Source organism: Callithrix jacchus, chromosome 16 (assembly GCF_049354715.1).
Source record: "Callithrix jacchus isolate 240 chromosome 16, calJac240_pri, whole genome shotgun sequence".
NCBI classification, from domain to species: domain Eukaryota; kingdom Metazoa; phylum Chordata; class Mammalia; order Primates; family Cebidae; genus Callithrix; species Callithrix jacchus.
This window is the reverse complement of record NC_133517.1, coordinates 72898421-72915978: the sequence shown is the minus strand read 5'-3', so window position 1 is coordinate 72915978 and position 17558 is coordinate 72898421. Positions and strand designations below refer to the sequence as shown.

Genomic DNA, 17558 nt, shown 5'->3' with positions numbered 1-17558 from the left:
AGGTTAAAAACAAGAGTAGAAATAAGGATTTTGGGGTGGGGTTCGATCTTTCTATTACACATTACACATACCTCTAAGCAGAGAAAGAGGCTGGAGAAGAGTTTGATAATGTGACTAACAATCCTCCTCCCCTTGGGGGGGGGGATCTTGATAAAGGATAACCACCCACACGGAGACCTGATATAAACTGGATTGCAGAATGCACTTGAGCTGGGAGCTCAGGTGAGCCAGGCTTCCTGCTTCCTATTTTATCCCTCTTAAGCTAGGATAGCTAGGTCTATAGCGCAGCCTCAGCCCTAACTTACGCGATCGTTTGCTGCTGAAGTTTTCGAACAAAGATAAAGATAGCCAGATCATATTAATTACATGGATAGGCAAGAAAGCATGAGCCCTGGGCAGGAAGGAAGGAACTGTCCAGGTGTACTTACCTCAAAGATGAGAAATCGAAGACAGCAAACCCTAGGTTCTTGCCCTTCAGTCACTAACTCCTTGCCATTGGTAAAACGCGGCCGATGAATGTACTCACTTCTGTCCATCTGGGCAGGAGGTGGTAACGGTGATGTGCAAAGGGATGGGAGGGACGTTTCTCTTCGCAGCGCCCACTACACCCAGCCCAGTGCCACACACAGCAAGCGCTCCATAAAGGCACACAGCGCCGCCTCTACCAGGATCCCGGGCGGCCTTCACGGGATTTCTCCTGGCGTCGGCTTTCAGACCCGGCCTCCAGGGAGGGTGGAGCAGGTCGAGAGGGCGGCATCCTTTGGCTTTTCTCCTCCCACGCAGCTCTGAACCATGTTTACGCAACGTTTAATGGGCTCTAATAAAACGACTAATAATTTTGCCCAGCGGAAGCACCAACTACCTTGCTAAGCCGACTCTGCGTGGGTGAAGCTCTAACCCTGAGGCGGGAAAGTGCGGCTACCGAAAAGCGCATGCGCCACGGGGAGACGCCTGAGCAAGCCGCGGAGGTGGGTGGAAACCATGGCAACCCTGCGTGCTGACGACATGGTGAGCGTTCCTAGGGCTGGATTATGACGCAGGCAGCGGGCGTGGACTCTGCGGTTCGCTTGACCGCGGGCGCAGCCGACGGGCCTCGTCACAGCAGCAACGGCAGAGGCCGGCGGGCGAGGTCAAGATGGTGGCTCCGCGGGCGGGGGAGGTGGTGGAGGGAGGAGTCAGACCTTAGCCAGCCGGAAACACCGACACCCAGAGACCTGCTGGGGAGCCGCCGTCGCCTTCTCAGCCACGCCGCCTCCGCCGCCTGCTCCAGCTCGAGGGACGCGAGCGGGCGGCGGGGCGGGCCGTGAGAGAGACACTAGAGGAAGGAGAGCGGGGGCGGAGTTGCCCGCCTTAGCTCCCGCCCCCGGCCGCGGCCCGCGGCTCTACCCGGCCCGCCCAGCCCCGGTGTGGCAGCGGCTCATGGCGGCGGTGGGGCCCCCGCAGCAGCAGGTGCGGATGGCCCATCAGCAGGTCTGGGCGGCGCTCGAAGTGGCGCTCCGGGTGCCCTGCCTTTACATCATCGACGCCATCTTCAACTCCTACCCCGATTCCAGCCAAAGCCGGTTCTGCATCGTGCTCCAGATCTTTCTCCGGCTCCTTGGTAAGGCAACAGGGTACCCTGCGTCCCGGGACGGCTCTGCGGGCCGAGACGTGCCCCGGGGAGCGGGCTGGCGCTCAGAGGCCATGGGGTCGAGTGTGTGATTTTGAGAACTAAGGCTTCATCCTTCAAAGGGTCGTCTTTACGTGGTGGGAGGGGGGAAGGAAATGATATTTGTCTGAGTTGACAGCGGAGCAGTCCCCCTAGCGAGGACTCAGTGTTGCACCCGAGTGAGGCAGGGAAGCAAGGTTGTGTGAGCATGCGGCTCTTTGCCCGTTGTTTGTCGTGGGAAATGAGTACTGGTTTACTGCGTCCTATGCGACAGCCTTTTAAAAACAACTCTACTGTCAGTCTCGTCGTGTGTGACCTTGGACCTGTGCCAAGGCGTGGGCCTCAGTTTCCCTTTATTACAAAATGTAGAGTACTTTTATGTTGCCACTTCTGCTGCATCCTAGGGTCCACAGGATCGTGAATTGTCTGTAGTAAATGACATCCAAGCGAAGGAGACAGGGTTTCAAATGTCAGACCTTGAAACCATTACCAGAAATTCTCATGAAAGTGGTAATGCTTAAATCGAGTCCTAAAATTTTCCATTAATAAACGAGAAGATATTGAAGATGACTGTAAAAAGTGATGAGACATTTGCAAAAGTGACTTCTGAAAATCATTGTCTTTGTTTCATATGGATGGAGTGTTAAAAGTATCTTTCATTCTTCCTCTCCCATCTTCACTTACATCATCAGAGTGAGATGCATTTATGCATAAAAGAATTTTTTAAGTAATTGCAGCTTGGCAAATTTTGTTAATGAGGTAATTCTAGTGCTCGGTCTTAAGCAGGCTAGTGCTTTTGAAGTGTTGCTGAGGGCAAACTGATGGTGAGGTCCTTACCAAGCCTTTCTGAATTACAAGCCATCTGTTGCTTTATTCCTACCAAAGGGGAGTGGCAATAAAGGCTGAATTTTGTTCTTAGCAATAAATAGCCATATTTTACGTTTGTCTCATACTTTACTTTTGCAAAGCATTTTCACTGGTATTATCTAACCTGACCTTCAAACATCCCTCAGAGGTGGGTGGTGTTATTCTCATTTTACAAACCAGGAAACAGGGTCATAGAGGTTAAATGTTTTGCTCTTGGTAGGCAGCCGGTAAGTGGTTGCCAGAGCCTGGGCTTAAAAATCTTTTGACATTAAGTATGGTTTACTTTCCTCCCTAACAGCTGCAATCCAGATACAGAACGCTGTAGTAATGATCATATGCTAGATCTTAAACCTTAATTTTAACTAAACCAAATGTGATGATGTTCTTCAGCACAAGCTGCTTCAGTTACCCGCCTAATTCCAGCCATTCCTTCTTGCCACTGCTAACGTATACCACCACCATTATTTGTGTTAAAAATTGGGCTCTGTTTGAGAGGATTCTGCATATTCATCCCAGAAATAGTGTAGCGATTGCTTTGAATATTCTTACAGCATGATAACTGCAGATTCTCTGAGAATCCCTTTGGGGCCCTGTGCTTTACTGCAGCACTCTGCTGAGCTTCAGGCTAGGCAGCCTCAAAGAAAAGTATTTTCCTTAATTAAATAATTTGTAGTTTAAGAACATTGAACAAGGTAATCTGGTATTTTCCTTCTACTCACCATGCATCTTTTGTAATAAATTGTGGAAGTTTGTGTTACAATTTAAAGAACATGACTTAAAGTGACTGCTCAGTGCTTTGGTTTTTTATTTTTACCTTTTATAACTTGAACAATGATGATACCTGTTTCATAGGGTGTTAAAGACAATAGAACTATTTTAATGCTTCATTTAATACATATTTTGTTAGATATTTTGGTCTTTTGAAATCATCAGCAAAATATTGGTGCTGTTTGTTTGAAAAATTTCATCCCAGAATCTCTGGATCAGACTTTCGAGAAATAGGAAATATTTTCCAAATCTATCATCTTATGATATTTTATATTGTGTCATGTAATTATGCTAATTTTTCACATTTGTAAGGATGATAAGAATGAAAAAAAATGGTTTTGGTACTTAAAAATTACATGTTACTGAAAGACACAGGTTTGTGTGTAAAAGATGCCAGTGGATAGTTGAAATTAATTGTTCTGTCTTGTTAGTTTCTTTACAGTTGTAGACTTTTCAGTACTACTCTGTATAAGTCTTAATACTTGTCAGCCTCACCTTTTTTTTTTAAATTAATGTGTAAAAATGGGAATCTATCTCTAAGTAAAAAGCATTACCAGTTTTATGTGTGGTGGTAGAAGTATTTACTCCCCTCTAACTACAAAACGGTGCTACAACTGTACCTTCATTTGATATCAAACTAATTTGAGATTTCAACAGGTCAGAAGATAAAGCAACTCATTTTGGAGATCCAAATAAAATTCTATGACAATATATAGAATATTGGAGAACATAAAAGCTGTATCTTAAGGAATGTTAAATGCTAAATGAAACTCAACCCAGAGTAGCATAATGCTGAGTTAGCAAATTTAAATCCAAAGCAGAAAATGCAAGCCTAGGAGTTTGTTTTAATAGTATTACTCATATGGTGATAATTCATTGAGGTGGAAAAAGGCTTTAAACATAACAGAAAACTCAGAAGTTACAAGGAGAAATCTGATATATTTGATTACATAAAAATGAAAAGCTTTTTAATGGCAAAACTTAAAAATCCTTAAATTACAAACTGAGAGAAAGTATTTGCATCATATGCGATTCACTTTCTAGTAAGATTTTTACCCTGCCAGGGAGGCTGAGGCAGGAGAATCGCTTGAATCAGGGAGTCGGAGGTTGCAGTGAGCTAAGATCTCGCCACTGCACTCCACCTGTCTAAAAAGAAAAAGAAAAAAACTTACACTCCCTTAGGAAAATGTCTAAGACAAACTATTCACAATAAACAATGTTCAATAAGTAAAAGTATTTAGCTCTTCCTACAGAAGCTTGATTTTATGGAAAAAAAATATTAGCCTTATTTATAATTGAATACAGTCAAGATCAGGCACGGTGGCTCACGCCTGTGATCCCAGCACTTTGGGAGGCTGAGGTGGGTAGATTGCTTGAGGCCAGGAGTTTGATACCAGCCTGGCCAAATGGTGAAACCTGCCTCTACCAAAAAATACAAAAATTAGCCAGGTGCAGTGGTGCTCTTCCCCCTGCCCCCCACCCCGTCCCAGCTACTCTGGAGGCTCAGGCACAAAAATCAATTGAACTTGGGAGGTGGAGTTTTGCAGTGAGCCAAGATCGTACCACTGCACTCCAGCCTGGGCAACAGAGAAAGACTGTCTCAAAAAAAAAAAAAAAAAAAATCAAGGCATGATACCGTGGCTCACGCCTGTAATTCCAGCACTTTGGCAGGCGAAGGTGGGTGGATTACAAGGTCAGGAGTTCTAGAGCAGCCAACATTGTGAAACCCTGTCTCTATTAAAAATACAAAAATTATCTAGGCATGGTGGTGTGCGCCTGTAAGCTCAGCTACTCAGGAGGCTGAGGCAAGAGAATCACTTGAACCTGGGAGGCAAAGGTTGCAGTGAGCTGGGATCGTGCCACTCTACTCCAGCCTGGGCAACAGGGTGAGACTCTGTCTCAAAAAAAGAAAAAAAAAGTCAAAACAAAATTTATTTATCAGATTGATGAAGAGTTCAAAGTTTGATTAGTTTGGCAAAGGTAATTAACATTTTGGAATAGGTAAATTTATACAATTTTGGAAGACTGTTCTGTGTAAAACCATTAGGCACTATCAACTGTCATTTACAACTGACTTTTTTTTTTTTTTTTTTTTTTTTTTTGAGATTGGAGTCTCACTCTGTCACCCAGGCTGGAGTACAGTGGCACGATCTCAGTTCACTGCAACCTCCACCTCCTGGGTCAAGGGATTCTCCTACCTCAGCCTGCTGAGTAGCTGGGATTATAGGCATGCACCACCACGCTTAGCTAATTTTTGTATTTTTAGTAGAGACAGGGTTTCAACAGTTGGTCAGGCTGCTCTGGAACTCCTGACCTTGTGATTCACCTGCCTCAGCCTCCCAAAGTGCTGGGATTACAGGCATGAGCCACCCAGCCTATTTTTTTTTTTTTTTTTGAAACAGTTTTGCTTTGTTGCCCAGGCTGGAGTGCAGTGGCATGATCTCTTCTCTCTGCAACCTCCACCTCCCAGGTTCAAGAGATTCTCCTGCCTTAGCCTCCCAAGTAGCTGGGACTACAGGTGCATGCCACCCTGCCAGGCTTATACAACTTTTGATTCACAATTTCAATTCTAGGGAATTGGCCTAGAGATATAGTAGTGCAAAAGAATTATGGGCAAGCATTACTGGAAATAGCAAAGCAACAAACTTAAAATCTGAATATGTACTGATATAGATCTGTCCATTGTAATAGGTCTTGCCATTCAATAAAGTTCTTTTCTTTTCTTTTTTTTTTTTGAGAGAGTTTTGCTCTTGTTGCCCAGGCTGGAATGCAGTGGCACCGTACGGCTTACCTAAACTTATGCCTCCTGGGTTCAAGCGATTCTCCTGACTCAGCCTCCCAAGTAGCTGGGATTACAGGCATGTGTCACTACACCCAGCTAATTTGTGTTTTTAATAGAGATGAAGTTTCTCCTTGTTGGTCCGGCTGGTCTTGAACTCCCCCTCTCAGGTGATCCACCTGCCTTGGCCTTCCAAAGTGCTGAGATTACAGGTGAGAGTCACCACGTCTGGTCTCAATAAAGTTCTTAAAAAGAATAGATACCTAGCTATTTTTGGTGCTGTAAAAGACCTCACAAAACCTATGAAGTGCAAACACAAAGCCAACTTAATTATAACTGTCATAGGAATAGACTGAGATTTCTCCACAGTGGCAATATTGACATTTTGGAAAGTATAATTCTTTATATGGGGGTGGGGGCTCTCCTGTGCACTGTAAGATTTTTAGCAGTATCCCTATCCCCTACCCATTAGATGCCAGTAGCACCTTGTACCCCCACAACCCAGTGTGACAGCCAAAACTGTCTCTATAGATACTGCCAAATCCTGGTTGAGAACCACTGGGATAGGCAAATAGATTAGTACTTAGACTTATTTATAATTAAATACATAGCCCAGAAACAGACTACTAATGTATATATAGAAATAATGTGTTTCAGAGATAGAATTGAAGTACATTGGGGTAAATGTGGACTGCTGAATTAATAATTATTTTGTTACACCTATGGAAAAAAATTATACTAATGTCTGTCTCATGTCAGTATATAAACAGTCACTTCTAGCCTGGGCAATGTAATGAGACCCAGTCTCTACAAAAAAAAAAAAAAATTAGCCAGACTTGGCAGCAGGTGCCTGTAGTCCTACCTACTCAGGAGGCTGGGGTGAGAAGATTGCTTGAGCCCAGGAGTTCAAGGCTGCAGTAAGCTATAATTGCATAACAGCACTCCAGCCTGGGTGACAGAGCAAGACCTGTCTCTTAAAAAAGCAATAATCATTTTTAAGTGTATTCTTAGCCATGTCAATATGAAATGCAGAACTTTAACTGTTTAGAAGAAAATGTGGAATATCTTATTTTCCCAATCTTAGATTAAGGAGGAAATACTTTAAAAATATATAAAGCCAAATATAATGAAGAGATTGATAAACTGAATGATATTGAAGTTAAAAACCTATATCAATCAAAAGATTGTGCCATTGCACTCCAGCCTGGGCAACAGAGCGAGACTCCATCACTAAAAAAAAAAAAGTGAAACCTCTGGTAAGGAGGAGCTACTGTACTTAGATTTAACGGCTTATTAATGAAGGCTGTTACAAAGGACACAAATGAATTGACCAGATGGAAGGAGATGTATAAGGCAAGGCAAAGGAGAGAAGGGGAGAAGGGGCATGGAGCTTCAGTGTTCTGCCATCTGAGAGCTCACAAAATTGACCAGATGGAAGGAGATGTATAAGGCAAGGCAAAGGAGAGAAGGGGCATGGAGCTTCAGTGTTCTGCTATCTGAGAGCTCACAAAATTGACCAGATGGAAGGAGATGTATAAGGCAAGGCAAAGAAGGAGAGAAGGGGAGAAGGGGCATGGAGCTTCAGTGTTCTGCTATCTGAGAGCTCACAAAACTGAGTTCTTTTGGGTTTTTATAGAAGCTTCATTAAACAGGCATGATTGATTAGATCACTGGGCATTGGTTTATGGACTCTTATCTTCAGCTTCTTTCCCCTTCCCAGAGGTGAGGGCTTGGGGTGGGAATGAAAGTTATAATCCTTAATCATTGGGTTGGTTCTCCTGGCTACCTAGACCCATGCTGAAGCCATCTAGGGTACCAGTCATCTGATTATTGTCAAAACAGTCACTCCAGAGATTCCAAGGATTTTTAGAAGCCTTGTCAGAAAATGGGACAAAGACCAAATATTACTGTATTTTTTATGATATCACAGATGGGAAAGACAGACTAGAAAAACTTGCTAAAAGTATTCTAAGTTCTACTACTTTTAAAAAAAATTTTTTTTTTACCTAAAATGAGAATCCAGTAGAATTTTTTTTTTTTTTTTTTTTTTTTTGAGACGGAGTTTTGCTGTTGTTACCCAGACTGGAGTGCAATGGCACAATCTCAGCTCACCGCAACCTCCGCCTTCTGGGTTCAAGCAATTCTCCTGCCTCAGCCTCCCGAGTAGCTGGGACTACAGGTGCGCACCACCATGCCCAGCTAATTTTTGTATTTTTAGTAGAGATGGAGTTTCACCTTGTTGACCAGGATGGTCTCGATCTCTTGACCTCATGATCCACCCGCCTCGGTCTCCCAAAGTGCTGGGATTATAGGTGTGAGCCACCACAACTGGCCTCAGAAATTTTTTTTTTTTTTTTTTTTGAGATGGAGTTTCGCTGTTGTTACCCAGACTGGAATGCAATGGCACAATCTCGGCTCACTGCAACCTCCGCCTTCTGGGTTCAAGCAATTCTCCTGCCTCAGCCTCCTGAGTAGCTGGGACTACAGGAGCCCACCACCATGCCCAGCTAATTTTTGTATTTTTAGGAGAGACGGGGTTTCACCTTGTTGACCAGTATGGTCTCAATCTCTTGACCTTGTGATCCACCCGCCTCGGCCTCCCAAAGTGCTGGGATTATAGGTGTGAGCCACTGCACCCGGAGAAATTTTTTCTTTATGATTTTTCAAGTATGCCAATAGATTGACAACATTTCAGAACACTACTTTGTTGTAAATTTCATTGCTTAAGGCTCCCTTCGGAGTAAGGTAATAAATACATTTATTTCTATGCTTTTCCATATTCTGTCAGGTATTAAAATGTTTTTCCACATTTTTGTTTTAAAGGTATTTAGGGCACTTGGAGAATTGTAAATACTATGTTTTGTACCCTGATTTGTAGTCACAAGTTTCCAAAAGAGGGTAAGGGTATGAATGGACTTTACATATAAAAGAGAGAAACACTTTCTTATGTAACATACATGGTAAGTTTTTTTATTTTTTCATTTGTTTTTATTTGCTTGTTTTTGGTAATCCAAATTGAAAAGGCCTGAACTCTTTCATGAGTTGAGTTCACATATAGTTTCAAAGTTCCTGAATTGATTTGGATACCTGCCTCTTTTTGACTACCTTGAAAACTCTATTGAAACTCTCTTAGTCACTGGAGAACTGGACCAAGATCTCTCTGAGTTGTGATTTCAGTAAATTCTGTTCTCTAGTGTCCCAAGGTTTTAATTCTTTATAAAGCAGCATTTAGACATAGCCTTGATTACTTGTCCAAGTCACTTCCAAATCCTAATGAGAAACTGTCTCTGAACTTTATTTTTTTCTGAGACAGAGTCTCACTCTGTTGCCTGCTAGAATACAATGACACGATCTCGGCTGACTGCAACCTCTGCCCCTGGAAGCGATTCTCCTGCCTCAGCTTCCTGAGTAGCTGGGATTACAGGCACCTGCCACAGCGCCCAGCTAATTTTTTAGTAGAAACGGGGTTTCAACATCTTGGACAGGCTGGTCTTGAACTCCTGACCTCATGATCCACCCACCTCGGCCTCACAAATTGCTGGGATTACAGGCGTGAGCCACCATGCCTGGCCTGTCTCTGGACTTTTATATTTTGTTAGACCTACAGTATAAATACCAAGAAAGAATTTCATGTCTAATATAAAAATGCAATGAAATTTTGATCATATTCTGTAAAGGCCATGAGAAAGATTATTACTTGGAGACTCATTACTTGGGATGTTGGCTTTTAAAATGAGAGCAGATTCTTCCCAAGTTCCATAGGTAGGAACATGAATATAAAAGAAAAATCTATGAACCCCTTATGCCTGCAAACTTTGGGTAGGAATTATTTTGTTCTATAACTTCAACAACTTAGAAGATTTGTTTTAAAGTTTTTAAAGTTTTGTCTCAGGAAAAATAAGGTTGTTTCCATGTAGAGAACGTAAGGTTACATATGGCATCTGGAAGGCTGAATTAATTCCATTTCCTTGTTACCTTCCATGGAGGAAGTGTCTAATAAAAAATAAAATCTGTTTTCTGTTAAAAGAGCCTGTTAAGCTCACAACTCTTTGGGAGATTATTAGTGGCCCATTTGCTTGGGGAATCAGGTGGTTTGTATTCAGAGGTTTATGTATCTTCTTCATTGTGTCCTTTTGTTTTCTTTTTCACAAATGACTTCACACTTTGGCACAGGATACATTTTAAATCCCTGGGCAGAATCATCACTTAAAGGAACTAGCCTGGCCGGGTGCAATAGTTCATGCTTGTAATCCCAGCACTTGGGAGACTCACGAGGATCACGAGGTCAGGAGTTTGAGATCAGCCTGGCCAGCATGGTGGCATGCCCAGGAGGCGGAGGTTGCAAGGAGCTGAGATAGTGACAGGGCGAGACTCCGTGTCAAAAAAAAAGAGGAACTAACCCTTGCTTTTATGTGCAATGGATTGTGAAATGCGTCCACTGTAATAATATGCAGTGTCTTGATTACCTGCTGAAATAGGGTGGATAGATGGACTTTTATTTTATTGCTTAATATTTATTTATTTATTTATTTTGAGACAGGGTCTCCCTGTCACCCACACTGATGTGCAGTTGGTGCCATCTCAGCTCATTGCAACCTCCTCCTTCCAGGTTCAAGGGATTCTCCTGCCACAGTCTCCTGAGTAGCTGGGAGTACAGGCGTGTGCCTTCATGCCTGGCAAATTTTTATTTAGAAGAGACAGGGTTTCATCATGTTGACATGGTCTTGAACTCCTGGCTTCAAGATGCACCTGCCTCGGCCTCCCAAAGTGTTGGGATTACAAGTGTGAGCCACCACACCTGGCCATAGACGGATTTTTAATTTGGAGTTTGTCACTTTTTCTGTACTCCAGGATATGGTTTCTCATTGTCTTTTTCATAGATTTTATTTTTCAAGCAGGTTATATTTTGTAGTTGCCTTTAAAAATAACTGGATGTGACAGACATTTCCCCATGAATACTAATTGTACTTATTTTGTACAGACTATTGTAGGATCCATAGATGGACAGGTATGATCCTTGCTTTCTGTTGCAGACACATGTATAATAGGGTAGATGATACTTAGATAACTACAGACTGCAGTATCAGGTGACATATGAGTGTTAGGTGTTTCACTAAGTTCTGTGGGTATGCTGAAAGAAGTTTCTATCAAAGACAGTGGGTTTCCAGGGTAGGTAGGATTTGAACAGTCAGGGATTAGGAAGTTGGTGGGGTCATCACTACATCATACACTAAACGCCACTGTACCTATAGTGGAGAAAGGAATGTGGGGAACATAAGTCTGGAGCATTGATGTATGTGTGTTAGGAGGAGTATTACTGTAAAGCAAACTGGATACTCGAATGCCAGGAGCAGGAATGTAGGTTTTAGTTGATAGCAATTTCAGAGCTGCCGAGGCAATTTGGTGATGGCTTGTAGATGGACATAGACAAGATGAGGTTTTTTGTTTTTTATTTTTGAGACATTAATTGGTTGGTGTCACAGAAAAGGGAGATAGAGATGTTAGAAGAATTTGGCAACTAATTGGCAAAGTTTGAGTGTGTGGAGTTGGGTTGAGAGTACCTCTAAGAGGTTAATAATGGTACCTTCAACTGAAATATCAAATCACAAGGAAAAGCCGATTCTAGTTTAAGGCAAGTTATGTTTTAGAACTTTGGAGATTTGCAGTTGTAATGTAGGAGTGAAACTAGGTGAGTATTTAGATGCCATTCCCATTGTTGAAACGTTGGACAATAACGTGTTTATTGTAATCCTACTTAAAATATGCATTTCTGTTAGAGTAAAAAGAAAGATGGTGTCTATGGAGTGGGGGAAGGGGAATTACCATTTTTTAAAAACGTGTCTTGGTTTTCCGAGTGTTACTTTTGTTATGTGAAGAATAGAAAGGGTGGACTATTTTAAGAAACAGATTCAGCATTGTACAGGAAAAAGGGAACTTGGAGGATGTTTGTAAGTCTGAAAGAAACTAGGTAGGAGGGAAAAAACCCTGAATTTTTTGACTCTTTGAAGAATGCTCAGAGTTAAAGAGCAGGAAAAATAAGAGCTGGTATGACTTAGCTAGAAGAAAAGGAGGAATTAGGTGAAAGTATAAAACTTGAACTTGATTTCCTAAAGAATGCTTGAAACCAAAAATCTAAAACTTGGCTGGGCATGGTGGCTCACGCCTGTAATCCTCGCACTTTGGGAGGCCAAGGTGGGTGGATCAGTTGAGCTCAGGAGTTAGAGACCAGTAGTTTCTCTACTAAAAATACAAAAATTAGCTGGGTGTGGTGGCAGGTACCTGTAATCCTAGTTACTTGGGAGGCTGAGGCAGAATTGCTTGAGCCTGGGAGGCAGAGGTGGCGGAGAGTTGGGATTGTGCTAGTGCATTCCAACCTGGGTGACAGAGCAAGACTCCGTCTCAATCAATCAATCAAAAACTTAATGGGAACAAATGGTTTTCATTTGGGTTATTTTTAGCTCTTAATTTTTTAAATTATCTTAATGATTATCAAATGATGAAGGACATATTCTTTTACAAATTAATCTTGAAGATAATTTAGTAATTTTGTGCCTTCGGCATATACAGTGTTACTTGAAATAATCTGGAAATTAGGAAGGAAGGAAATTTTATAAAGAAAGGAAGGAAGTAAAGAATTTACCATCCTAGCCAACATGGTGAAACCCCATCTCTACTAAAAATACAAAAATTAGCCAGGTGTGGTGGCAGGCACTTGTAATCCCAGCTACTTGGGAGGCTGAGGCAGGAGAACCGCTTGAACCTGGGAGGTGGAGGTTGCAGTGAGCCGAGATGCACCACTGCACTCCAGCCTGGCGACAGAGCAAGACACCGTCTCAAAAAAAGTAATAATTTAGTATGTTTGGTCTGTCCTCTTGAACTCTGACTTTACAAAACCTTCGTTGCCCTTTAAACCAAAATTGGCTTGAGGCTTAATGTACTGAACATACTCATATTTCCTAATTAAAGAAAGAATATCATAACTATTAGTGGGAAAACATTCTTAAAGATACTTCATTCAAATGACTTTTCCTTTCTTTCTTTTAGGTATATTTGTATCCAGTATTGTTCTGATCTTGTCCCAGCGATCACTTTTCAAGTTTTACATGTACAGCTCAGCCTTTCTGTTAGCTGCAACTTCAGTGTTGGTGAATTACTATGCTGCTTTGCACATTGACTTCTATGGTGGCTACAACACATCAGCTTTTGGAATTGAGCTGCTTCCTCGAAAAGGTCCCTCGCTATGGATGGCAGTTATCGTTCTACAGCTAACATTTGGAATTGGATACATTACACTACTCCAGATTCATTCCATCTATTCACAATTAATCATTTTGGATCTCTTGGTTCCTGTAATAGGCTTAATCACAGAGCTACCATTACACATCAGAGAGACTTTAGTGTTTACCTCTTCCTTGATTCTCACATTAAATACAGTGCTTGTCCTGGCAGTGAAACTGAAGTGGTTTTATTATTCCACACGATATGTTTATCTTTTAGTGAGGCACATGTATCGAATTTATGGATTACAGTTATTGATGGAGGACACATGGAAGAGGATTCGTTTCCCAGACATACTGCGAGTGTTTTGGCTAACAAGAGTTACAGCTCAGGCTACAGTGTTAATGTACATCTTAAGGATGGCAAATGAAACTGATACCTTCTTTATTTCTTGGGATGATTTTTGGGACCTCATTTGCAATCTTATAATTAGTGGATGTGATTCTACACTAACTGTGCTGGGCATGAGTGCTGTAATTTCCTCAGTAGCCCATTATTTGGGGCTTGGAATATTGGCCTTTATTGGATCAACTGAGGAAGATGACAGGCGGCTTGGCTTTGTTGCACCAGTTTTATTTTTTATTTTGGCTCTTCAGACTGGGTTAAGTGGGCTAAGACCAGAAGAGAGACTTATTCGCTTAAGTAGAAACATGTGCCTTCTATTAACTGCAGTCCTGCATTTCATACATGGAATGACAGACCCTGTATTAATGTCTCTCAGTGCCTCTCATGTGTCATCTTTTCGTAGACATTTTCCTGTGCTGTTTGTCTCTGCTTGCCTGTTTATTCTTCCTGTCATACTCAGTTATGTTCTTTGGCATCACTATGCACTAAATACATGGTTGTTTGCAGTTACAGCATTTTGTGTGGAACTGTGCTTAAAAGTAATCGTTTCTCTCACTGTTTATACATTATTCATGATTGACGGCTACTATAATGTCCTCTGGGAAAAGCTTGACGATTATGTCTACTACGTTCGTTCAACAGGAAGTATTATTGAATTTATATTTGGAGTTGTAATGTTTGGAAATGGGGCTTACACCATGATGTTTGAGTCAGGAAGTAAAATTCGGGCTTTTATGATGTGCCTACATGCATATTTTAACATCTACTTACAAGCCAAAAATGGCTGGAAGACATTCATGAATCGTAGGACTGCTGTGAAGAAAATTAATTCACTTCCTGAAATAAAAGGGAGGCGCTTACAAGAAATAGATGATGTATGTGCAATCTGCTATCATGAGTTTACAACATCTGCTCGTATTACACCATGTAATCACTATTTCCATGCACTTTGCCTTCGGAAATGGCTGTACATTCAAGATACTTGTCCAATGTGCCATCAAAAAGTATACAACGAAGATGATATCAAAGATAACTCAAATGTATCTAACAACAATGGATTTATTGCACCCGATGAAAATCCAGAGGAACCTGTAAGAGAAGCTGCTGCTGAATCTGACAGGGAATTGAATGAAGATGACAGTACAGATTGTGATGATGATGCTCAAAGAGAAAGAAATGGAGTGATTCAGCACACAGGCACAGCAGCTGAAGAACTTAATGATGATACTGACTGATTAAAATAGCATTTATTAATCATTGAGGTATTTGTTTAAAATTCAGTTCATCCAAAATGGAGTAATATCCTTCACCTTCAGTGTGTAACCAAGCACAAAAACAGTATCAATGTTGAATCTGTGAATGGTTTTCCGTTTACTGTGATGTGCTACTGTAAATATACCTCTTGAATTACTTCTGGTCTCTTTGGTGACCTGTTTAAATTTGTGTACATTATTGTACATAGAATAAAATGTTTTCACATTTTTATGACAAAATTTGAACAAATAGCTTTTTAATAGATGTAATGATCATGTGGTGCGTCAACTGTGCCAAAGATTCTTCAATTATATAATGTATCTAACTTTGGACCTCAGTTTTTCTTTAGAATAAAAAATACAAATCAGAAAACCACATTAAAGTCAAGGAAATAAATAATTTGACCAGAGGATAAAGAACTTGAGAGAGTATTTCAAAACTAAAGAAAAAATTAGCTTGCCAGAAGCAACTGAAGAACTTTTTTGAAACTTGAGTAGCAGTGTAATTGAGCTGAGTCTGAAAGTCATGATTCAGAGACTGAGGCTTGAGAAATAAACTAGCAACTAAACTTTGATATAAACCAGAATGTGCTAATTTTTTTAATGTAAAATTGGTTTATTAGCCATTCTGTGTCTGCAGTATTGTCATAAAATTATCCTTTCATTGTTTTGAAGATATTACAAAAGTTTTTTTATTGTTTTAAACAATAAATAAGGTATTATTTTTTATTGTTTTAAACAATAAAAGTATTCAATGACTTAAAAACATCCTGATCTGATTTTATGAGAAAAAGAAGGGGAATGGTGGGGAACGGTGTGACAACTTCCAGATAATTTCTTTATTGAAACTATCAGTAAGTTTTACTGTGAAATTTTACATACATGATGGAGAGTGGAAGACATATGCTGATTATATTCCAGGAAAAAATACTTTAATAGTATTGTTATATAGTGTATTGGCTAATTCCAGTGGATCCTCATCTCTCACTGCTGACATTATCTCCAATATTTGACTAAAACAAAACAAAAACAAAAATGGTTAAATCTCCAAGTACACATTCTGTTTAAAGCCATATAATATTTTTCCATATAAAGGAAAATATTAGAGCACCTTTAATATAATAAACTTTAACAGTTATAAGTTTTTCAGCAATATCAGGAAGAACGTATGGCCAGTAACTAGAAACAGAGTTATGGGACTGTCTTGCATATAACTACAGCTAAGAACCAGGTTCAAGTAAATTATTAAAGCAGCCATCTGTCTTAGGCGCACCATAGTTATGGCATTAACCCAGTGGAAATGAAGAGTCGTTTTCAGTTGCGGCTGACAGCACGTTCATTAGGGGGTCATGATAAGCATTTTAAAAATTGACAAGTATACTGTACTTAGTAAGGGTAAGTACTGTTCCATTTTTCTTTTGGTTTTATTATGTATGTGTCCTAAGTCACAATGTAATTTGTACTAGGGGACAGCAGGTATAGTTGGAAAGCCACTGCTAGAGAACTAGTCCTTGAGAGACAGCAAATGAGGGTTATCAGGTTGGTGCAAAAGTAGTATTTACTTGGGAAAATGTGCGGTTATTGAGGGGGAAGGCGAGAGAGAGAGAGAGAAGTAAGCCCAGGTGTCCATCTTTCAGTTTCTTTTTTTTGAGATGGAGTCTTACTGTGTTGCCTGGGCTGGAGTGCAGTGGTGCAGTCTCAGCTCACTGCAACCTCTGCAGCCCAGGTCCAGGTGATTCTCCTGCCTCAGCCTCCCAAGTAGCTAGGATTAATAGGTGCCCGCCATCATACCCAGCTATTTTTGTATTTTTAGTGTAGGGGTTTCACCATGTTGGCCAGGCTGGTCTTGAAGTCCTGACCTCATGATCCACCCACCTCCACCTACCAGAGTGCTAGGATTACAGGCATGAGCCACTGCACTCAGCCACATCTTTCAGTTTCTGTTCTTAAATAATGATTATCCATAGTGTGTCCTAGCAGTATTACATATAAGTGGAATATTTTAAATACATGAATTAGGAAGTTCCAAAGCCAAAATTGAACACTTGAATATTTTTTGCCTAAGCTTTTCGTTCCCTTAGTGGGTATCTTAAATGTTAACATGTAAAGGAATTAAGGATGGGGATCTAAGATTAATGGGAATTTTAAAAATTGTTTTTTTTAAATAAAACTGTTGGCTCTGTACGGATTAAAAATTGTTTTGTAATAGTGACACAAAAGCCTTGCTTGATGTTTATACTAAGCAAACATTACACTAAATTTTTATCTGACAGTCAAAATATCCTAAAAGCAAACCTATTAACATTTAAATTAAGACAGTGAAAATCCAATTTTCTTAGGAAACTACCGAATGTCCCTCTGTATTACTGCTCAGAACTGGAACTGTTTGATCAGTGCTGCTGATGACACAGTTTTGAAGGTCACAGCAGCTTTGCTAAGATTATATTGCATAGCAAATTCATTTTATTGAAATTACTTATAAGCAATCTATTGGGGCCAGGCGGGGTGGCTCACACTTGTAGTCACCGCACTTTGGGAGGCTGAGGTGTGCGGATTGCCTGAGCTCAGGAGTTTGAGACTAGCCTGAGCAACACGGTGAAACCCCATTTCTACTAACATA

General features: G+C 40.9%; 2 protein-coding genes across 6 annotated transcripts in view; one reads left to right on the top strand and one right to left on the bottom strand.

Moving 5' to 3' along the window:
• Positions 1-1058: 1058 nt before the first annotated feature.
• On the top strand, positions 1059-15178 carry RNF139 (ring finger protein 139). 2 transcript variants are annotated; one of them, XM_054246763.2, is made up of 3 exons: positions 1059-1600; positions 6182-6274; positions 13107-15178. In XM_054246763.2, exons 1-3 carry the CDS (start codon positions 1420-1422, stop codon positions 14918-14920), a joined length of 2088 nt encoding a protein of 695 aa, XP_054102738.1. In that variant the 5' UTR covers positions 1059-1419; the 3' UTR covers positions 14921-15178. The 2 variants fall into 2 exon arrangements, with proteins under 2 accessions (XP_054102738.1, XP_003735059.2); XM_003735011.6 differs by lacking the exon at positions 6182-6274.
• The window catches only part of TATDN1 (TatD DNase domain containing 1), a 48608-nt gene continuing 45774 nt past the window's right edge, over positions 14725-17558 (bottom strand). For all 4 annotated transcript variants that reach the window (XM_078353228.1, XM_078353227.1, XM_078353229.1 and 1 more), the window contains one exon: positions 14725-15951. In XM_078353228.1, the coding sequence (XP_078209354.1) occupies positions 15849-15951 (103 nt within the window). In that variant the 3' untranslated portion in view covers positions 14725-15848. The remainder of the gene's footprint in view (positions 15952-17558) is intronic.

Excerpts from the sequence above, each read along its gene's own strand:
- RNF139 (XM_054246763.2), top strand. The coding sequence starts at position 1,420 with ATGGCGGCGGTGGGGCCCCCGCAGCAGCAGGTGCGGATGGCCCATCAG. Across the intron at positions 1,601-6,181 it reads GATCTTTCTCCGGCTCCTTG|AGATGAAGTTTCTCCTTGTT; the intron begins GTAAGGCAACAG and ends TGTTTTTAATAG. Across the intron at positions 6,275-13,106 it reads CCAAAGTGCTGAGATTACAG|GTATATTTGTATCCAGTATT; the intron begins GTGAGAGTCACC and ends TCTTTCTTTTAG.